This window comes from Monodelphis domestica, chromosome 6, assembly GCF_027887165.1.
Source record: "Monodelphis domestica isolate mMonDom1 chromosome 6, mMonDom1.pri, whole genome shotgun sequence".
Taxonomy (NCBI): Eukaryota; Metazoa; Chordata; class Mammalia; order Didelphimorphia; family Didelphidae; genus Monodelphis; species Monodelphis domestica.
This window is the reverse complement of record NC_077232.1, coordinates 22,336,565-22,358,048: the sequence shown is the minus strand read 5'-3', so window position 1 is coordinate 22,358,048 and position 21,484 is coordinate 22,336,565. Positions and strand designations below refer to the sequence as shown.

The 21,484-nt window shown below is 36.0% G+C and overlaps 1 protein-coding gene across 1 annotated transcript; it reads left to right on the top strand.

Moving 5' to 3' along the window:
• Positions 1–9,664: 9,664 nt before the first annotated feature.
• LOC100020182 (olfactory receptor 8K3-like) lies at positions 9,665–19,106 on the top strand (the record flags this gene model as incomplete). Its single annotated transcript, XM_007497665.3, has 3 exons — positions 9,665–9,787; positions 12,627–13,512; positions 19,084–19,106. Coding segments are annotated over exons 1-3 (933 nt in total), but the record flags the coding sequence as incomplete, so codon positions are not given.
• Positions 19,107–21,484: the final 2,378 nt, after the last annotated feature.

Here is a 21,484-nt window from a genome sequence, read left to right as displayed (position 1 = left end):
ATGAATAACTACTCCAGTATTTTTACACAGAAAATCCCTAATGAGGTCACAAAGAATCAGGCAGGACTGAAACAACCAAACAACATCAGCATTATTCATATGATACTAAATCATTCAAACTCTCTTCTTTTTGGTTGTTTTTATTGTTCAGTAACTTTTAGTCATATCCAACTTTTTCTGTCCCCATTTGGTTTATTGGTGAAAAAAGGGAAAAAAAGGTTATGGAGTGGTTCACCATTTCCTTCTTCAGCTCATATTTTAAAGCTCACTTCTTTCAGTTGCATTTGATTTTTCATGACACTATCTCTGGTTTTCTTGGCAAAGATACGGGAATGACGTCATTTAGTTCTTCAACTCATTTTATAGATCAGGAAACTGAGACAAAGAGGATTAAATGACTTGCTCAGGTCAACAAAGTTTACAAGTATTTGGGGCCAGATTTGAAATGATGAACATTCATCCTTATGACTACAAAACCAATACTCTATCCACAAAACTACTTAGTTCCCTCTTTCTTCTTGGTATATATGGAAAGTTCAACTTTATTTAGTCTCCACTTACAAATCTTACAAATCAACTGCAATATTCCAGGGACTGGCCTAAACCTAGGTGTTACGAATTATGGGATCACAGCATAACAATTTTTTCCCTCCAGAAGTTTCTGTTGTATTGGGAAGAATCAATACATGCCTATGAATTGGAGGAGACTAAAATTCCTCTGTGGGAACAAAAAAAAACATTTTTATATTGCAAATAAGATTATTTTAATAAAAATATGAATTGGATAGGGAATATAGACTTGGTTAATATTATGGTTTTAGATATTTAAGAAAATCACAGCAGAATACATTTCAAGTTCTGTAAGACCCCATAGTGGATTAGGAGAAAGACATGGAATGGTTCAGAAGACTGTGAATTGTACATATTCCCACAAGACACCATATTTAAGTGGTACTAATTTTGGTGCCTCCTCATCTTACTTATATTTTCAGACTAGACTGAACTTATTTCTTCTCTTTCTCATTCAGCCCATTCATATATATATATATATATATATATATATATATACATATATATACATATATATATATAAAGTGAAAATAATAAAGTAAAAATTTAGAACTTCTATATATAAGATCATTAAGCATGGAATATGATATTCTATAAGGCAAAGGATGAAGGCATACAATAAAAAATTACAAGTGAAACTAAGCTTAATACTCTAGATAATTAATGGCAAACCTTTTGGAGACCAATGAAACAAAATGGATATCCTGCTATCCCCATATTGCCTCAGAAAGGAGAGGGATAAACCACTCCCTTTGGGCTGCTGGACAGAGAAGGAGGTGATGTCCTCAGGTATACATAGAGAGGAATTGGGGAGCAGCCTGGTCCTGCCTCCTTTTAACTTTCTTATAACAAACACTGGGCAGCTGTGATAGTGGGTGTGCTCAGAGAGGGGACTGTGCATGTCCCCTCTCATACGCATGCCATAGGTTTGCTATCACGGCTTTAGAGGAAGGAAATAAATATTTAATGACATAGAGAATTCCAGGGATTCCTGATAAAATGTCCACAACTAAAATAAATTCCAGTGATCAAATATAATTATTAACCAGCTTGAAAGTGAGGCATAGAAGATGAAAGATGAGGCAAAGAAGAAGAAAGATGAGGCAAAGAAGGTGAAAGAAGACATTCAAAGAAAATCAGACCAGAAGGAGAAGAGCCAGGGATGAAATTCAGTCTTTAAAAATGAGTTTCCAACAAAAGCAAAAGACTTCACAACGCAGCAAGAATCTATTAAAAAATCAAAAGAATGAAAAAATTGAGGAAAATATGAAACACCTCACTCACAAAATATCAGACCTGTAAAATAGATCCAGGGGAGACAACTTAAGAATTATTGGACTACCAAAAGAATATGATAAAAGGAAAAGCCTGGACATCATTCTACAGGAAATTATAAAAAAAAAAAAAACTACCCAGCATTCTTGAGAAAGAGGGAAAAGTAGTGACTGAAGAATCCACAGATCACCTCCTGTATTTAATCCTCAATTGACAATGCCTAGGGATATTATAGCCAAATTAAAGAATTACCAGACCAAAAAAAATAGTATTACAAGCTGCTAAGAAGAACTCATTCAGGCACCATGGAACCATAGTTAGGATAACACAGGATCTGAGGACAGCTACACTGAAGGACCAGAAGGCATGGTATATTATATTCCAGAAAGCAAAGGAATTGGGTCTAGAACCCAGAATCAACTACCCAGCAAAATTGACTATAATTTTGCAGGGGAAAGTATGGTCATTTAATAATATAGAAGATTTCCAAGCATTTATAAAGAAAAGACTGTACTTAAATAGACAATTTGATGTCCAAACACAGAACTCAAGAGAATCACCAAACAGTAGTTAAGAAAGGGGGAAAAAGCAAAGAAAAAATATTTTTATAATGGACCCAATAAGTTCAAATGATTTGTATTCCAATAAGAAAAGATGATTGCATCTAAACTGAAGGAATAAAAGGCATGGAATATGACATTCCAGAAAGTAGGGGAACTAGGTGTACAACCAAGAATCAAACACAATATAAATATCAATTGCCAATGGGGAGTATGAGCCAATATAATAAAAATTAACCTACAGTAATTTAGTTATACAGTGATATAACAATTAAAGTAGCAATGAATTATGAAGATAAAAAATGAATAGCAGAATTTATCTGTAGAAACAGTCAATAAAGATGGAGATTGTGCATATATATTGGAAAATTCTAAACCTTTTAAAAATGTCATATTAGTTTAAAAATGAGTGTTATTCAGTGTGATATATGACACATAAAATATAGTCATGAATATCTATAGTATTCTAATATTTCAAAAGTCTAAATATCCAAATTTGATATAAGAACTCACTATTAAAATAATCTGATAAAAATGAACTATATCTTGGAAAAAAAGGCATAGAACAAAGTCTCTCATTGTATAAGAAAATAATATCAAACATTGTTTTGGCATAAAGAATAATATCATAAGTAAATCAAAGGTCTATGGTAAAAAGATCCTGAAAAATCTGTAAATAAAGCAATATTGGACAAAAGTCAAAATCATAGAAAAAAAGATAATTTTGAGTTAGAGAAACGAAAATATTTTATGCAAATAAAATCAATGAACGAAAAACCTATGTAATTATAAGAATGTGGGGAAAATTATACCAAAGTTATCGGATAAGGGTCTCATTTTTTAAAAAATACATATTGAAGTGCATCATCTTTCAGGAAATAAGAGACATTCCCCAACTGATAATGAATGTGAACAGGCAATTTTCAGAAGAAGAAAATAAAGGTATTACTAATGACTTTTAAAATGCTCCAAATTTATTAGAGAAATTAAAATTCAGAAAATTATACCACACTTGTGGTATAATGTTACATCTCTCAGATTGGCAAATATGACAGAAAAGAAAAATGACAAATGCTAAAGGGAAGGCAGAAATATAGAGATACTAATGCAATGTGGATGGCATTGTATATTTTCCCAATATTTATGGAAAACAGTTTGGAATTATGCTGTTATAAAGGCTTGGTGGTTTTGAGATCTCCAAGACACCTTTCCTTAAAGGGGATTTTAGTGGTGTTTAATTTTTTTTTTGTTTTTAAATCTAGGAATTGAAAAATGCTGGTAAGATTTTCATCACTAGGCAACAGCTTGCCGCTGCTTAGTCCAATGACCTCAGGAATGAGGTTGTATAATACTGAAGCGATTAGGTCAAAATGACCTAAGCCTGATAACCACCTTCCAAAAGATAATAGAAGGATAAAAACAACTCAAACTAAATAATGGGCCAGTAGAACCTACAGAAAAAGGAGTGAAGCAGTGATCAAGTCCAAAACAACTGGGAGAAAAAGTAAAGATAACTCATCTCACTGGGGTATGAGGAAAGAACAGTGCACAAGGATCAGCAAAGCACAGACACAATATAGCTAAAGCAGAATGAGAACAAGTAAAGCCTTATTGGTCCAGCTTCAGCAAGATAAGAGGAAAAGTCAATATGATTTAGGAAAAAGCATGAGAAGAAATAAAGCATCCAAAATAGCCCAGCTCAAATAGAGACTGAGCTTAACCAAATACAGGCAGCAGTGGAAGGAACTCAGCCTAACAATGTCAAGCCTTAGTGGGTTTAGATCAACTCTAACTTCAAGCAGTTCAACTGAATACAACAGGCTAGACTATCTCTGCAGAAGGTTCAATGTGAGACTGAGACATGTGAAGATAGCTTTAACTCTCTCCTTGTCTATTTTTAGCTAACCAAATCAAGAACTTAAAGTACCCCTACTCATCATTAAGTAAGAGAGTTCATGAGTCACTTTCACTTGGAGGTGTGAGTAAACTCAGACCTCCAAAGTCCCTGCATTACCCCCCCAACTCAGGCAGTTCTAGGAAAATAAAGTTGGGAAGCAACAAGAAGTGAAATTAAGAAAACTGCTTTAAAAAGGTCAGTTTGCGGATTAAGTAATTCACTTTATGTAGGTGACCCAGACTAGAGGAGGAGACTCTTTCCTTGGATTCTGAATTGGATTCCTGGGTGAGTAGCTGACCTTCCTTTCTTGGCTACTGGAAAGATTGGTTTCAGGGATTCCCTACCCTGTGTTTGGAGAGATTGGTTCTGGAGATTACTGCCTTGACTTTGGAGGAGGCTGAATTGGTTGAACTCTGACTGAAGATACAACTAGGCCCTCTAGCTGAAGATAACTGAGCCCTGATAGGACTGAGCCAGACACAGGAATATCATTTAGGGTGGTAGAGTAGACAACTCCCTACCTTCTTCTTACATTTTTCAACTTTGACTCTTTTTACCTCTTTGTCAATAAAGCTGCTAAAATTTCTACATTCTATCATTCTGGGGCCCTTCTTCTCACAGAAGTGGCAGGTTACTGATTTATTCATGGATTCCTGCAAAGGGGCTATGGTCTCTTCCTTATATTTCAATTGTCTCTTTAACATTTCAATTTCTTTCTTTAAGTCTTCCACTAATGTATTATGTTCCTCAGGTCTTTTTACATGATCCCTTTCAACATAGGTTGTTACTCTCCTCAATTCTTCAAGGTCTATAGAGTCCCAATTAGGACAGTTAGTTTTAAAGTAATCTTTTACCACTGAACATCAATTCTCAATGAATTGTGTACATATTTGCCTAATGTCCTTTTCTCTGGATAAATCAAGGTCCATATATGTATTTCCTACATCAATAAGTCTGTCCATGAACTGGGAGGGGGTCTCATCAATTTCTTGTTGGGTTCTTTCAAATTTTGACCATTGTTCAGGTCTCTCTGAGCATGCTCTCATGGCTGTCAATAATGCTTCTCTGACTTGGTTTAGTTTTGTGTGATCTAGTTCAACATTGGGGTTCCAATGTGAATCTTCAGTTGGCCAATAATGTCCTCTCCTACCTTGTTTCTGATTAGCCAGAGAGATGACATTGTTTTTCTCTCTCTTTGTCAGAAATTTATCTAATAAAATTTCAGCGTCCATCCAAGTGGGGTCAAAAGTTCTGAATATGTTCTCCAATCACTTATAATTAATATTGGTTCTTCCTCAAATGATGGAAGATCTTCCTTGAATTTATTTAAATCTTCAGGGTTAAAAGGTGTATGATGTCTTACAGATGCAAAGTTCCCATCATTATTAAAAGTGGGTACTTCCCTTAAAGGAAATAACCTATCTGAATTATTTGGTGCTCCTGTTTCTGTTTCTAGGCTTCTTGCTTCATTCTCAATGGGGTAGGTATGAGAAAGGGAAGGGTTGGGCACACTGAGGGAGAGGGTTTGTTGTTGTCCCATAGTGCCAGAAAGAACAGAGGTAGGAAGTGTATGGAAATTTAATTGGGCAGGATGGGAAGGAGGCGCGAAGGAAGAAGGGTCATTAGCTGGGGGAAAGGATTCAGAAGGGTTAGGGTTGGAGGAATGAGTAGGGTGTGATATTAGGGTGGAGGCATTAGGGTGGTCAGTATGGGTGGTGTGTGAACTTAGGGTGGAGGGAGTAGGGTGGTTAGCATGGGTAGGGTGTGAACCTAGGGTGGAGGGAGTGGAATAGGAATCACAGGCAGGGTGTGAAACTGGGTCTGAGCAGGTTGGGCAGGGGGTGTGAGCCAGGGGAGGAGTGGGTTGGTTAGGAGTAGGGTTTTCTGGGGCTGAGTGGGCAGGGGGAGTAGTGGGTTGGTTAGGAGGGTTAGTGTCAATATGGGTGGGGGGAGGAATGGGTGGGGTGTTGGAGGGGCACATTTGTGAACTAGGAGTCATATTGTCCAGAGGAGGGTGGGGCAGAGATTCTGATAAATTTCTTAACTCTCTTTTAAGGTTTCTCATGAAAGCTAAGATCTCCCTCAAACTTTCCTCCATAAGCTCAAAGTGAATATTTATTTCTGCATTTTGTTGAGTAGTAGAAGGAACCATCGGTTGGTTTGACTATGAAGTGGGTTTTTTTTTTAAGGAGATACAATATTACAACTATAACAATCAAAATCCCAGGTGGGAGTAGCATGTTGATTATACTTTGCCATAAGATCCATGATGAGCCAATTCAAAGAGACAAAGAATACAAAATTTACAAGTTTGGTCATGGAGCTGATAAGCCATTTGTTAAGTAAGTTGTGAAATGACTGAGGCTACATATTTATAAAGTAACCACTTGGGGAGCATTCTTTCTCAAAAGTCTCTAGGGATTGTCCTGGTTCTTTACATTGTTACAAGTAAAGAAGTCCATTACATTTGATGGTGCCACTTTTAGTTTCTGTGTACAGTGTTCTCATTTAACTCTGCAACAATTCCTGGAGGTCTTTCCAGTTCACCTGGAAATCCTCCAGTTCATCATCCCTTACAACAAACACAGTAGTTTTCCATCACCATCATATGCCACAATTTTTTCAGCCATTGATGGACACATACTCCTGATTTTCAAACTTTTTGCCACCACAAAGAGCATGGCAATAAGTACTTTTGTACAAGTCTTTTCCCTTATTATCTCTTTGGGGTACAAACCCAGCAGTGCTATGGCTGGATCAAAGGGCAGGCATTCATTTAAAGTTCTATGGCATAATTCCAAATTGCCTTCCAGAATGTTTGTATCAATTCACAACTCCAGCAGTAGTGCATTAGTGTCCCAATTTTGCCACATCCCGTCCATCATTTATTATTTTCCTTTGCTGTCATGTTAGCCAATATGTTATGTATGAGGTGTTTGGGGTGTTCAGGGAGGGGTAGTATCTCTGGTATGGAATGCTTGTCATGCCCTCCTAGGGCAGCTCTCCAGCCTCTGACCCCCACCTGACACCCAGCTCTCACTTGTGGTGCCCAGTAGCTGCTAGCACATGGCAGCGGCCACACCCCAGGCAATGGCTTGTGAGGGTAGCCATCGGGTCATTGACCACTGGTGAGCCAGGGCTTTGTTCACCCAGCATATGAAGACTGCTTCAGCAGAACAGGATGAAGAAACCAATAGGAAGGTTCAATGGCTGAGATGGCGACGCAGCAAAGCACTGTGGAGTGCTTAGGGTGTGTTGGAGCACAAAAGACAACATGGCCATCCAATGCAGCTGAAGAAATCTCCAGGTGTAATGACTTTTCATGCCACTGGACCCACTTCCAACGCCGAGAGAGTGGGACTGTCTCTGTGCAATGGCTTTTCCACTTAAATCTCCTTCATGCACAAGTGCCTTTGTGCACACTCATCTATACACCATAGATGAAAACACACAAAGACAATCGTCATCCTCAGTTACCAAGAGACTACTACTACCTGGGGTGCAGGACAAGGCCAAAACTTTCTCCAGATTTCCCTTAATCCTAATCTAGCCAGTTGTTCCCTAAAGGAAAGGAGATTAAGAAACAGCTAGGACTTTAGGGCCCTGTTGCTAAGATTTAAAACAGCTGTGTTCTATTTAATTTAAGGAGAAGTTAAAATGTCTTTTACTCACTCACTCTTGCAGCTGTGTTTTGAAGCCAAGTTAGCATATTTAAAAAGACCGACTAATAGAAGCAAGTAATAAAGAGAGAAAGGAAAGAGATTCTCATAGAAATTTGAGGGTTTTTATTACAACCTACGTGGTCAGCCAAAACTGTAATGTTAAAAACTGTAAATGTCAAAACTTTAAAGGTTTTGTCCAAACCGTAAGGGATAATTTTAGTGTTTTGACTTAAAATCTAAAATAAGTGGTCACCATGCAAAATTCCCCAAAATGAAAAATACCCAAGTCAGCTGGGATTTATGGAGATTTCAATTAATATAAACTAAGGAATTAAGGGAAGGAGAGTGATAAAGAAAGAAAGAGAGAGAGAAAGAGAAAATAGTAGAAAGGACCTAAGGGAGTGCAAGTCAGTCTTTATCACTCACACCAAGACCATCTTCAAGCAAGGTCCAAACCTCCAAACTCCAACTCCAACTAACTTCCAATTCAAAACTCTCCATTTACCTGAAATGACTTCTCCTTTTAAAGAAATTTTCTCTTATGTCACCTCCCCTAAATTTTCACATCTACCAATTACAGTAGACCCTTTTCCCCAGGACTGCCCATTCTTAGTTCTCATCTTCTTTTGTTCTCACCTTCCCTGGTTAGATTAAATCCTCTGAATACTTCACACCTCTTTTGTTAATCTTCCTTTTGTAAGTTGCTTGATCTTTTAGTGATTAATTTAACCTTTATAGGTATTTAGCACCCTTTTGTATTAGATCTAAAAATAAACCTAGCTTAAGGTTCTAGCTTTACTATAAGATATGAGTTAGGAACTTTTCATTGTTCAACTAGGAGTTTGCAACTTTATCTTCCTCTAAGGCACTTTCTGAGTAGGGTAGAGTAATTTTAAAAGTTCTCAATACATTCCTAATCAAGTACCTCCATTGTTAAAAATGGCAAATAGCTTAATCAAATTTTCTGAAGTAGAGTCTGAGTAGTTTTAAGATTCACAGTACATAGGGGAATGCATTGCCTGTTCTGCCCCACTCAAAAAATATTCACCTAAAAAAAGCTTAGAAACTTATTTTTAATTTATTTTAATAATTAGAATATGATAAGCAATCAAGAGCAATTATAATTTTTATAACCATTTTCATTTGGGAAAAATGTATCAAAACAAAAAAAATTAAATATTTACTTTTTTGTCACAACCTGGAAGCTTCGATCCACTTTTCTAGTTGTTTATTTCTCTCCCCTCTTACTTTTATTCATAAACAGGTAGGTGGCTCAGTGGACATAGTATTGAGCTTAGAGTCCGGAAGACTCATGTTTGTGAGTTCAAATATGGCTTTAGACAGTTACAAGCCATATGATTCTGGAAAAATCATTTAACCTTCTTTGTGTCAGTACTTCAGCTAGAAACCAAGCTGAAAAAGTAAATAGCAAAGAACTTTACTTTCATTGCCAAGAAAATTGCATATTGGAACACAAAGTGTCAGGCATAATTGAAAATGTCTGAACAACAGCATAGTTCTAATATGGTTCTAGATCATGTATACCATCTCCTTCTTGGTGGTTCTTATTATTCAGTTGTTTTCATTCATGTCCAAATCTTTGAGACTCTATTGGTATTTCCTGCACAAAGATACTGTGGTATTTGCATTTTCTTCTCAATCTCATTTTACAAATCAGAAGACTGAGGCTGTGGGGTTTTCCTTAATGGACTTCCCTGACCAGCAGGGTCCCACAAGGGAAGGGGCTCACCTTTGTGATGGGACCCGAGGAGAGGTAGGAACAGAGAACCAGGGTGGAAATGAAAGAAACGGACAAGTCAGTGGTTGGATAGGGCAGGCAATCCCTACGATACTCCCTTTGATAGGAGAGTATGAGTACAAAGGAACACGAGGTGGAGGAGGAGATTAAGGTAGGAAATGCTGGCCTCGGGGAAGGAGAAGGTTAAGAGGAGAGAGAGATATAGTCATTGAGGAGCCCAATGGAGCTCCATGGAAGGGAGAAAGGCCAAGAGGCAAGAGGAAGTTCATGGGTTTGCCTCTAAATTTAATCCTGTCCTGCTTGGGCGGTACTCCTAAGCATGTAGTAACCGCATCACAAAGTATAGACACTTAAGATTGGGTGGCAAGGTAGAGGAAACACCTTTGGGCGTGTAGATTGCAAACCACGCTTTCCAGGGGAATTGAGTCTGAGCATGTTAATGAGTTTGTCTTAGCCAAGGGCCGCATGGCCAGTTCAAGGTTACCTTCACAAGCCTCATTGGTATAACCTTATGCTTGGAGACACAGTCGCCATACAGTCATTTATATTTCATAGATGTGAATATGCTTGGGATGCTACAGAGGCAAACAAGGTTAAGAGGCTTATACAAGTTTAGAGATACAGTAAGTATCAAAGGTCAAATTATACGAAGATGAGATTTTCTGATTCCACAACTGACACTTTATTCACTCCATTGGCAGACTTTGGACATATAGTAAAAAGTACTAATCATTTAAAAATATTCCACTAGACGAAACAATAAGGGTGGATGATCAGTGAAATATGTTAAGTACACAATGTCAAATGTATTGTGTGGAGTCAGATCTTTCTGACTCTTGGTTCATGTATTTTATAAACTCAAAGTTCCAACTTCTATTGCAAAAATTAACTATTCAAAAAAAAAAAAACTCTTGGGGAAAAAAGTGGAATGCAGCCTTGCAAAAACTGGGCATAGACCAATATCTCTCACCAGGAAGTAAGGATAAATTTATTAACAGGACAATGATTCTTCACAAAGGAAAAATAGACCAAAATATTTTCAACTTGCTGACCAAAGACAAAAGGTGAATGTATGGGGATAAATTTGAAATCAGTTCTTTATAACTACAGACCTAGTTATCTAAATATACATTTTACCACCTAAGTTTTTCTAGAAGATATTCTAATTCTCTGAAGCCTCTCCATCCTAATTCCTCTTCATTGTTGGATTTGATGCCCAACATTAAATCCATTTGTAACCATCTGTTGTACAGATGTATACAAAAATGCAAAATCTCCATCTTACTCATCCAACTACCTTCTTTTGTAAACAATATTATTCATTTACGTGGCTTATTAGCATGTAGATGTTTTAACTTTTTTGATGTTTTATTTTTTGATTGGCTATGTACCTTTTTATATTTTCACATAAGCCCAGGCAATGTTCTTAGGCTTGAAAAAATAAGGACATATTATCAAAAAATGAGTCTCAAACATGATCACTATTTTCAAAATTCTTATAGAACCCAATAAGGCTGTAAACAATGACTCATCCCTCGAATTCTGGGAAGTTCCCATGATGCAATTATTTGAAATTCATTAAACTCCTTCAATGCTCTAGACATATGGCCTCATGGGGACTGAGAAACACACAAAATTGCCTCTTACCATCTGGCAGTATTGATAACATGAACAAGTCACAGACAATTCTACATTTCAGATAAGCAGGTAATTTTATTCTTTGGACTATCTCAGTTTATTAAGTATCAAATCAAAGAGCTGATGACTATGCTAACTCTATAGGTGAATGGGAAACTTTAGGGGCTACTTATGGAATTTATTCTAAATGAAATGACTTGAAATTATTCAGGGATTGTCACCAGATGATAGTTTCTGGCTCTGACCAATTTCAGAGAAGCTTTTCTTCAATCAGAGAACTCAAAAAGCTTTTGTCATGAGTAATGATTGCTAATGATATATGGTATTCCATAATTTTTAGATTAATGCTATCCATCTGATTATAATCTGAAGAACTTCCTTTTTAAACATCCTTTCATGTCTGTGAGAATAACAGCATTAAAAACACCAAAATTCCAAGCGTAGCTCATCTTTATAATAGAGGAAGAAATATATTTTCTTTCTGACAAAGTTAATGAAGTTCATAGAGAGTGAGAAAACATGGGGGGGGTCTCAATAGATTTTTAGACAATTAGTTGTTGTATGAAATAGAGACTCCTGGAATAAATCCTAAATATTTAACTTCAATGGTTTAAAAAATTAATAAAAAAGAACTTCTCTTACTCAGTAAGGTCTATCATGCTGAAATCTGCAGTGAAAGGCAATGACCCAGTAACCAGTACATAACAAGACTAGCAAAGGGTTATTTAAAAATATGTTAGATATAATTCTATGAGCCATGACTTCTTAGTTTTAAAACCAATTTGAATCTGCTTCACCACAATTCCTCCATAAGGTGTTCACATATATTCTATGTTCCTTCAGTTTTTCATCAGACTCCTACTCAGAGAATAATCAAATTATTTTCAAATACATTCAAAACAAAATCCTGTCCATTTTTTGAGGATAGTTTCATAATTTACTATTTATTTTAAAAAATAAAACCAATTTCCAATCTTGGTACCAAAAGATTTTTGATATGGTTCTAACTTGATATGATATGATTTGATATGATATGAGTTGATTTAAATTGAGTACCTTGTAATTGGGATGAAAGTTCCCACTCATCTTATCTTAGACATTTCTACCCATTAACTGCCCAATTGTTAATACAAAAAATAGCTACAGAAGTGAATACTCCTTTTATTTTCATATATATTTTTAATTCATTTATTAATCCTTTTACTTTTAGATTTATTCATTGAATAAAAGAAATGTTCAAGCTGAATGAAACCACTGAGAATCAGGTGACTGAATTCATTCTCATGGGCATCACAAATCGTCCTGAGCTGAAGGAACCTCTCTTTGTTCTCTTTTTACTCAACTACATGGCCATAGTTCTTGGGAACCTGAGTCTGATCATCATAACTAGCATTGACTCCCACCTCCAAACCCCAATGTACTTTTTTCTCAGGCATCTGGCATTTGTGGATCTGGGATATTCCACGGCTATTGGTCCAAAAATGCTGGTTAGTTTCATAGAGGAGAAAAACATCATTTCCTTTTATGAATGTGCAATACAATTAGGATTTGTTATAATATTTATCAACACTGAATTTTTTATCTTGTCAGCCATGGCCTATGACCGTTATGTGGCTATCTGTAAGCCCCTCCTGTACATGGTCATCATGTCACAAAGACTATGTTGGACCTTGATGGCTGTCTCATACCTCTATAGTATCATGGCATCCCTACTGGCCACAATAAAGATTTTTAAATCATCTTTCTGCAAATCGAACTTATTAAGGAATTTCTATTGTAACAGCCTCCCTATTTTGTCTATTATGTGTTCAGACACAAGTGAGATAGAACTAATCATCAAGACATTTGGCATACTGAATTTGATTCCTTCCCTCTTGATTATCCTTTTCTCCTATATGCTTATTCTTGTGGCCATCTTCAGGATGAACTCTTCTGAGGGCCGGAATAAAGCCTTTTCTACCTGTGGCTCTCATCTCACTGTGGTGGTTGTGTTCTATGGAACACTTATTTTCATGTTCCTACAGCCACAATCTAAGCGTTCCTTTGACACAAACCAGGTGGTCTCTGTATTTTATACCCTGGTCATCCCCATGCTCAACCCATTGATCTATAGCTTGAGGAACAAAGATGTGAAAAGTGCCTTGAAAAGACTCTTTATAAAATGATGTAAGCATTCTATTAATGCATATAGGTAGAGTAAGATTCCAGTATATTATTAGAAAGAAATACATTTCTTTTAGTTTTCTTTATCAACTTCTTCCTGAATCTCCTTAACACTTTAGAGAAAAAAATATCTTGACTAATAAACAGTATGAGAGATATTTTTTTTTGGTTTGATAGATATTTTAATTGCCAACCTCCAGTTAATCCAGGTTTACTGGATCATTACTTGAAAGAACATCATAGAGGATATCTCTATAAAATATCTAGATCTCATTATATACTATGAAAGTATAAATCATAACTTTGGTTCAAGTTTTCTATGTGAGAAAAATCAAATAAGCTACATTTTGGAAATCCTGGTGCCAAGTACAGTTTTTGGCGTCCAAAGATAAATTTTAAAAAGCAAATATTTATTCCCATTAAGAGACTGCCTTCCAGTTTATGAAAGGAAACAAAATGAATTTGAGTGTCAAACTTACTTCCCCAGCATACATTTGGATACCTCCTACAATTAAGAATTTATCCTTTTTGTAATCACAATTGGCCCTTTATGACTTCTCATCATTGCTCTTGGTATTATCTGTGAAGGAGAACAACGTGATTCCCTCTTCTGTATGATAATTATTCTAATTATTCAAGAAAAATTCTTTTGTTTATCTCATTTGAACTCCCATATCTTTCATTCTTGTACTTGAAGAAACAGAATGATAGGTTACACTAAAGATCTTAGGGTTTACTGAAGATTCTAATGCTTAAGACCAATACAACTTCTGGACCTTATATACATATATAAAATTTGGGTTCAAATAGTTCAAAAAGTCCTGTGGGTAGCTAGTTATGTCAGTGGATTGGGAGACATGCCTAAAGATGGGAGGTCCTGGTTTCAAATATGTTCTCAGATACTTCCCTGCTGTGTGAACCTGGACAAGTCACTTAACCCCTATTGCCTAGCCCTAATTGTTCTTCTGCCTTGGATCAAATACTTAGTATTGATTTTAAGAAGGAAAGTATGGGCTATAAGAAATACACATCAAATACACTATAGTAGATATTTTAATTGTGATGTGTGATACTCAGGACAATAATATTAACCTCATTGGCTTAAATAAAATATGTTCATTTGATGACAAAAATGTCCTGCATCATTCCATAAAAAATGTATTATGGCATGATACCAATCCTTTTGCCTAATGACATTGTATTATCAATGTATCTTCATATATCACGTGCTTTTTCTCTTCAATCTTATTGTTGCTTCATTTTGTTATGTCTGAAGGTAATCTTGAACATTATCATCCTTAATTAAATGTTATATTCCAAATGTAGTATAGGAATACAGTTAGGGATAATCTGATTTATAGGGTTAGCTGAAAGAAGGGAAATTTGTGATATGCCCTGGGAGAGGATTCTGGGTAGAAAAAGAATTGTGGAAGTCTGAACTAATAGTAAATGAATTTACTTCCTTCTTGGATTCCTCTGAGATGGAAGGGTTTTTGACTCTCTTCCTTAATTTCAAACAAACTGAAGGAGGGTTTTTGCTCTGAGAGATTTTCCCTCGATAGTCAAGATTTTGTGGATGAATCTTTGACTTCTAGGTAGAAAAGTCATTTGGTTAGTATCAATTTCCCTGAGTCCCAAGATCATCTGCTAGTGGTTCATCTGCCAGAATTCCTCTTAGGTGAAGGTAATCCAAAGATTTTCATCTATAATATTGGTTACTTAGTGCCAAAACCAGGCTTTTTTCCTTTCTTTATCAATCACTAGTGAGAAGATTAGGATAAAGTCAGATTGCTTGGGGAAGGGTTTTAAGTAGCACAGGGAATTGTAGTCAGAACCCAGTGAAGAACAGGAGGCTCCCCTTAGGAGGGGAATTAGAAGTTGGGTGGAGGTAGTTTTAAGAGTGCTAGTGTTCTACCAACCAGTTTCCCTTATTCCCTTTATTAAATAAACATTGTTTTCCTTAAGCCAAAGGTATTGTGCTTAATTGGCCCTGGGAAGTCCTAGGTGGGTTGAAACATCTAACATCCCTCAAGGACAGATCCCTATTACAGTAGTCTGTTCATGGGAATTCAGATGATTTTCTCACTCAATGCTAGGATGACTTGTCCATATTGATGGAGATCATTTAGCTTTGGTAGTGGATATATATTGTGATATACCCATATTCAATGTAGAATTCACTAATAATTCCAAGTTTCCTTCTCCAAAATGCCTAATAATACATGTTTCCTACTATTGATGTGTGAAGCTTTCTTTTGAAACCAAATCAAATAGAAGAATGTACATATGTCCCATTTGAATTCATTTATTTTTTATCTCATATTAATGTATATTATGATTGGGGATTGCTAGAAGATAAGTTAAGGTTTGTATTAGAAAAGATAACTAAAGGCAGAACTTCTCTGATGGTTTTAATGCCTAATTAAGTAAAATAGTATTTGGATGCTCAATCTAATATTTGTAATTTTCTCTAGCTACTTTAGGAACCTGTTCATCCTCCCCAAAAGAAGACAGGGATTTTGAACTTATTCAACATGAGACCCTCCTCTGTAGTATTCTTCAATGAGAAAGGAATTTGTGAGGAGTTTTTATCTGGTGCTCTGGGGAAGAAACTAGAAATATTTGTTTGAGTATATGAAATCATGAGTACAGAAAGCACTATGGGAATTTCTAGTGATTTTGGTGTGAATTGTGATTAACATAAAATTCTTACAATTGTCTTTTTCTAAGGAGTTTTTTTCACTCAGAATTAGTATTATAAACAAATCTTGTCACAAAAGATTTTCTTTGGTCTCATAGAGTGATAGAATTAGGAAAATAAAATTATCTCATGAATAATTTTCATTACCAGAAGATTTGAAAATATGGGCTGTATAATATTATTGATTTTCCAGCTTCTTTTTATTCCAATTTAAATAAATTTCTTTGCCAAACTCTAAAACTTTTTCTTTTATTTATTAATCTCCTCCAATGTATACTCCTCTGTGTAGATTGGGAATGGAAGTCCTCCCACCTAGTCTAATTTGGGAAGCTAATCCCACCTCCAGGATGTCAAAAATAATGCAGTTAGAGAGGGAAAAGAAAGAGTATATGAACAATTCATCATTTTTCCAAAGGGTTAAAATTATCAAGGTAACTCATTATTGGTTAAAGAAAAAATTATATTTTCTATTTAAAATTCTTGCTAGTAACAGTATTCCCCAAAAGTAACCCATCCCCATCTCCTTTCAAGTCCTCTGAGTTATAATATTCCCAGAGAATACTCATTCCAAATTGTATCCTCACAATATTAATATCAGCTTAGGGGATGTTTTTTTTTATTTATTTTGCTTTATCTTAAGATCTTTGAATTTTTCCTATTCCATAGATTATTTTAGAAGAGTGAGAATTATAGCATAATACTTTTATTATACCCATTACTCCATTTAAGCTCCATAGCAACCATTTTATCTTGAAGTTTATTTATTTTTTTTTTATTTTTCCCATTCAATTTGGAATCTCTTACCAATTTATTTTTTTTTCTTTGAGGCTGTGGATATAATGGTCTTTGCTCTGTTGTTCTCTTCTGAATTCTGTTCTCATCTTCCCTTTCAAAATAGTACCTATTTTTGTTCAGGTTCTTTTTTTTGTATATGCTCATTTTTTCCATTGCATTTCTTAACTCTTAAAGATAAGCTAATACAATAGTGGGAACATTGTTCCAAATTTCACGGGTTTTGGATAACTATTTTCAGAACACTTTCTAGGGGTCTATAATTTTTCAATTTTTCCAAGTAACAATAATTTGAGGAGAGGTGTATTTGCTACTCTTCTGGCCTGTATTCTGATCTATGAGTAGCCACAGATACTCTTTTCCTTCTTAAAATTGTGATGTGTGATACTCAGGACAATAACATTGGCTAAAATAAAGTATAGAGTTTGATGACAAAAATGTTCTGTATAATTCCATAAAAACTTATTATGCCAAGAAACCAATACTTTTGCTTAACAACTTGGTTTTATCAATGTATCCTCATATATAATGTGCTTTTGTCTCTTCAATATTATTGTTGCTTCATTTTGTTCTCTCTGGATATTATTAATGTCTATCTTGAACATCATCATCCTTAATTGAATGTTGTATTCCAAATGTAATTTTTTTGTGAGTATTCAGAGGATTTTCTCTCTCTCTATGTTAGGATGACTTGTCTATCTTAATGAAGATTATGTAGCATTATTAATTTATATATATGTATATATATATATATTGCTCTAGACCCATTTTTAATTTAGAATTCACTAAAAATTCCAGGTTTTCTTCTCCAAATTGCCTAAAAATACATCTCTTCTACTACTAATGTGTGAAGCTTTCTTTTGAAAACAAATCAAATATAAGAATATCAAATTTGTTCCATTTGAATTCTTTTATTTTTATCTCTTCTTAACATATATTATGTTTGGGGACTACTAGGAGATAAGTCTAGGTTTGTATTGGAAAAAGATACCTAAAGGAAGGATATCTTGGGAGGTTTTACTGACTAATTAATAATTATTATTATAATATAATATAAAATAATAATAAATAAAATAATGTTTGGTTGCTTAATCTGATTATTTTGAATTTTCAATAGCTGCTTCATCCCTTGATCCACCCCCAAAGAAGATAGGGATTTTGAACTTATTCAACATGGGACATTCCTCTATAGTTTTTGTCAATAAGAAAGGACTTGGGGAAGAGTTTTTTATCAGGTGCTCTGGGGAAGAAAGCAGAAATTTATTTCCACTTAATTCTCATATACTGATGACTTCTTAATACGTAGGAGTTTAGATATTTTCAGGAGAGATTTTTTTGGTGTCCATTGGTGAAAGAACGTTAGTAGTGATTTTAGTGGATAATTATGTATGAAAATGCCAAGGGTGATAGATTTCATTGCCGCAAATTTTTACTTGCTTCATCTAATCTATTCACAAGGAAGAATGTGTTTTTGTTTTTGTTTTTGTTTTGGCTAAATTAGTCATCATCATAGAATTTCCTACAATTTTATTTCATGAGAAAGGACTTGTGGATGAATATTTTTCAAGTGCTTTTCCTAGATTAAATACAGATGATTGCCTGAATAGGAAATTGTTAAGTCATGAAGATGGAAACCCCTCACTTTTTGTGCTCCCTTCCCCTCCCCACTCTTCTTCCCTCCCTTTTTATACTCCTCTCTCCTCCTTCCCCCTCCTTAATTTTCCTTTCTTTCTTACCCTGTTGGATAAGATAGAATTCAGGATCCCACTGGATCTAGATGTTCTTCCCTCTCAGAGTTGATTTCACTGAGAGTGAGGTTTAAGTAATTCCACTTCACGCTCTCTTCCTCTCCTTCTCATATGAGAGTTCTTCCCCTCCCCTCCCCATGTGTATCTTTATATGGGAAAGATTATTCTATTTAGTCCCCCCCCCTATTTCTTGAAGTAAATGTTAGTATTATCGATGATTCCCCCTCCCTTTTTCTTTCTTTGCCACCCCTTTCACCAATTCTTGATGCCCCAATCTTTCCCTATGCATGATTCTTCTAACTACTCTTATGATACATACAATTTTTGAGTTACACAATACATTTTCCCCACATATTAATATATATATATATATATATATATATATATATATATAATTTGATGTAAATGTAGTCCAAATTTTCTTGATATATTTTTGTTTATTTTTTTATTTTGGGGAAAGCTAAATGGAACAGTTTATCTTTCATTTGCAGCTCATTTTACAGATGAGGAATTGAGGGAAAGGGGGTTAAATGGATTGTGCAGGGTCACAAAGCAGGGGGAAGATTTTAACTCAAGAAGAGAAATCTTCCTCATTTCAGACTTGGTAATGTCTCTGCCACCTCACTTCTGTGGACTTTATGTATTCAAAATATAAGATTATCGACTTCCGGGTAATCATGGCTGCAATCTAGACGCTGCACGCTTTCTCTCCCCAGCACCGAACGAAATAGACTACATCAAAGGAGCATAAAATCACCTTTGGAGGAACAGAAGGACTCCCCAGTACCCCACAGAGGCAAAGGTACGTGGGGCTTGAACATTTCCACACTAAAATAAGAAGGAAAAGCTTGCACAGAAAAGTGAACTGAGCCGCCCTTCCCCCACCCCACCTCCCCCACTAAACCAGAGTGAGCTACCTGAGCGCTCACCGGGACAGCGAGTGAGTGGGGAGCGTCTCTGTCTGGGGGGGCACTCCAGGGTCCTTGGGATCTGGGGACTGCCAGGAAAAAACGTCTCAGGGCGCTTTCACGGGAGAAGCCAGTGGACCTGGACTTGGGGCGGGCTGCGCTGAACAAAGCGCGCTGATTATCTGGGCGGAGCTGAATACCTGGGCTCGGAGGCTGGGAAGAACTAGTCTGAAGCAACCTAAATTCACAGAAAAACCGCTCTTATAACCCAGACCCCAGACCAAAAAGGAAAGGGAAATAAAACCACCAAAGGGATGGCTCACATGGCCCAAAATCAAGCCTCCAGGAAGAAAGGGAAAAAAGTGACTATTGAAAACTTTTATGGTGGAAGTACCCAAGGAAAAGAGGAGAATGAGGAGGAAATCCAAAAAAATTCAGAACACGCCTCCCAAAATGGAAACTATCAACAAGCTCTGGAAGATCTCAAACTGGAACTTATCCAAAAGATGGAAACCTTCTGGAAAGAAAAATGGGAGAAAGAGATCAGCTGTCTGACAGATAAGACTGCTCAATTGGAAAAAGAACTCGAAGCATCCAATAGAAGGGCAGACAAGGCTGAAAAGCAAATCCAGTCCCTAATGACCAGAATTAAGCACCTCGAAGAAAGTGAGATGATAAAACAGCAAGAATCAATAAAGCAAACCCAAATAATTAATGAATTGGAAGAAAACATAAAATATCTCACTGAGAAGGTCACGGACCTGGAGAATAGAGGAAGACGAGAAAATCTCTGTATCATCGGTCTCCCAGAAAAACCAGAGGTAAACAACAAATTGGATTTTATTCTAGAGGAGATTATAAAAGAAAATTGCCCCCACGTTCTGGAGCAAGGGGGCAAAATAGAAATAGAAAGGATTCATAGAACACCTTCTATACTAAATCCCCAAAAGACAACGCCTAGGAATGTAATTGCCAAATTCAAGAGCTTCCAAGTAAAGGAGAAAATCCTACAAGAAGCCAAGAAGAAGAGCTTCAGATATAAGGGGGCTCCCATAAGGATCACACATGACTTAGCAGCTAACACACTAAGAGACCGCAAAGCATGGAACATGATATTTAGAAAGGCAAGAGAGCTGGGTCTCCAACCAAGAATCAACTACCCAGCAAAACTGACTATATACTTCCAGGGGAAAGTATGGGCATTCAACAAAATAGAAGATTTCCAAGCATTTGCTAAGAAAAGACCAGAGCTCTGTGGAAAGTTCGATATCCAAGCACAGAAAGCAAGAGAAACATGAAAAGGTAAATATGAAAGAAAGGGAAAAGGAGATAAATCTTATCTTTCTCTTTAAGTCAAACTCTCTTCTATAAGGACTACATTTACATCTAATTATATATATTAATATGTGGGGAAAATGTTTTGTGTAACTCTCATAAATTGTATCATCATAAGAGTAGTTAGAAGAAACATGCATAGGGAAAGATTGGGGAATCAAGAAGATTTGGGGAAAGTTGGGGCAAAAAAAGGAAAAGGGAGGGGGGAACCGTGATAATACTAAGATTAACTTCAAGAAATAGGGGGGGAATCAATAGAATAAACTTTCCCATATAAAGATACACATGGGAAGGGGAGGGGAAGAACTCTCATATGAGAAGGAGAGGAAGAGAGCGTGAAGTGGAATTACTTAAACCTTACTCTCAGTGAAATCAAATCTGAGAGGGAAGAACATCTAGATCCAGTGGGATCCTGAATTCTATCTTATCCATTAGGGCAAGAAAGAAAGGAAAATTAAGGAGGGGGAGAGGGGAGG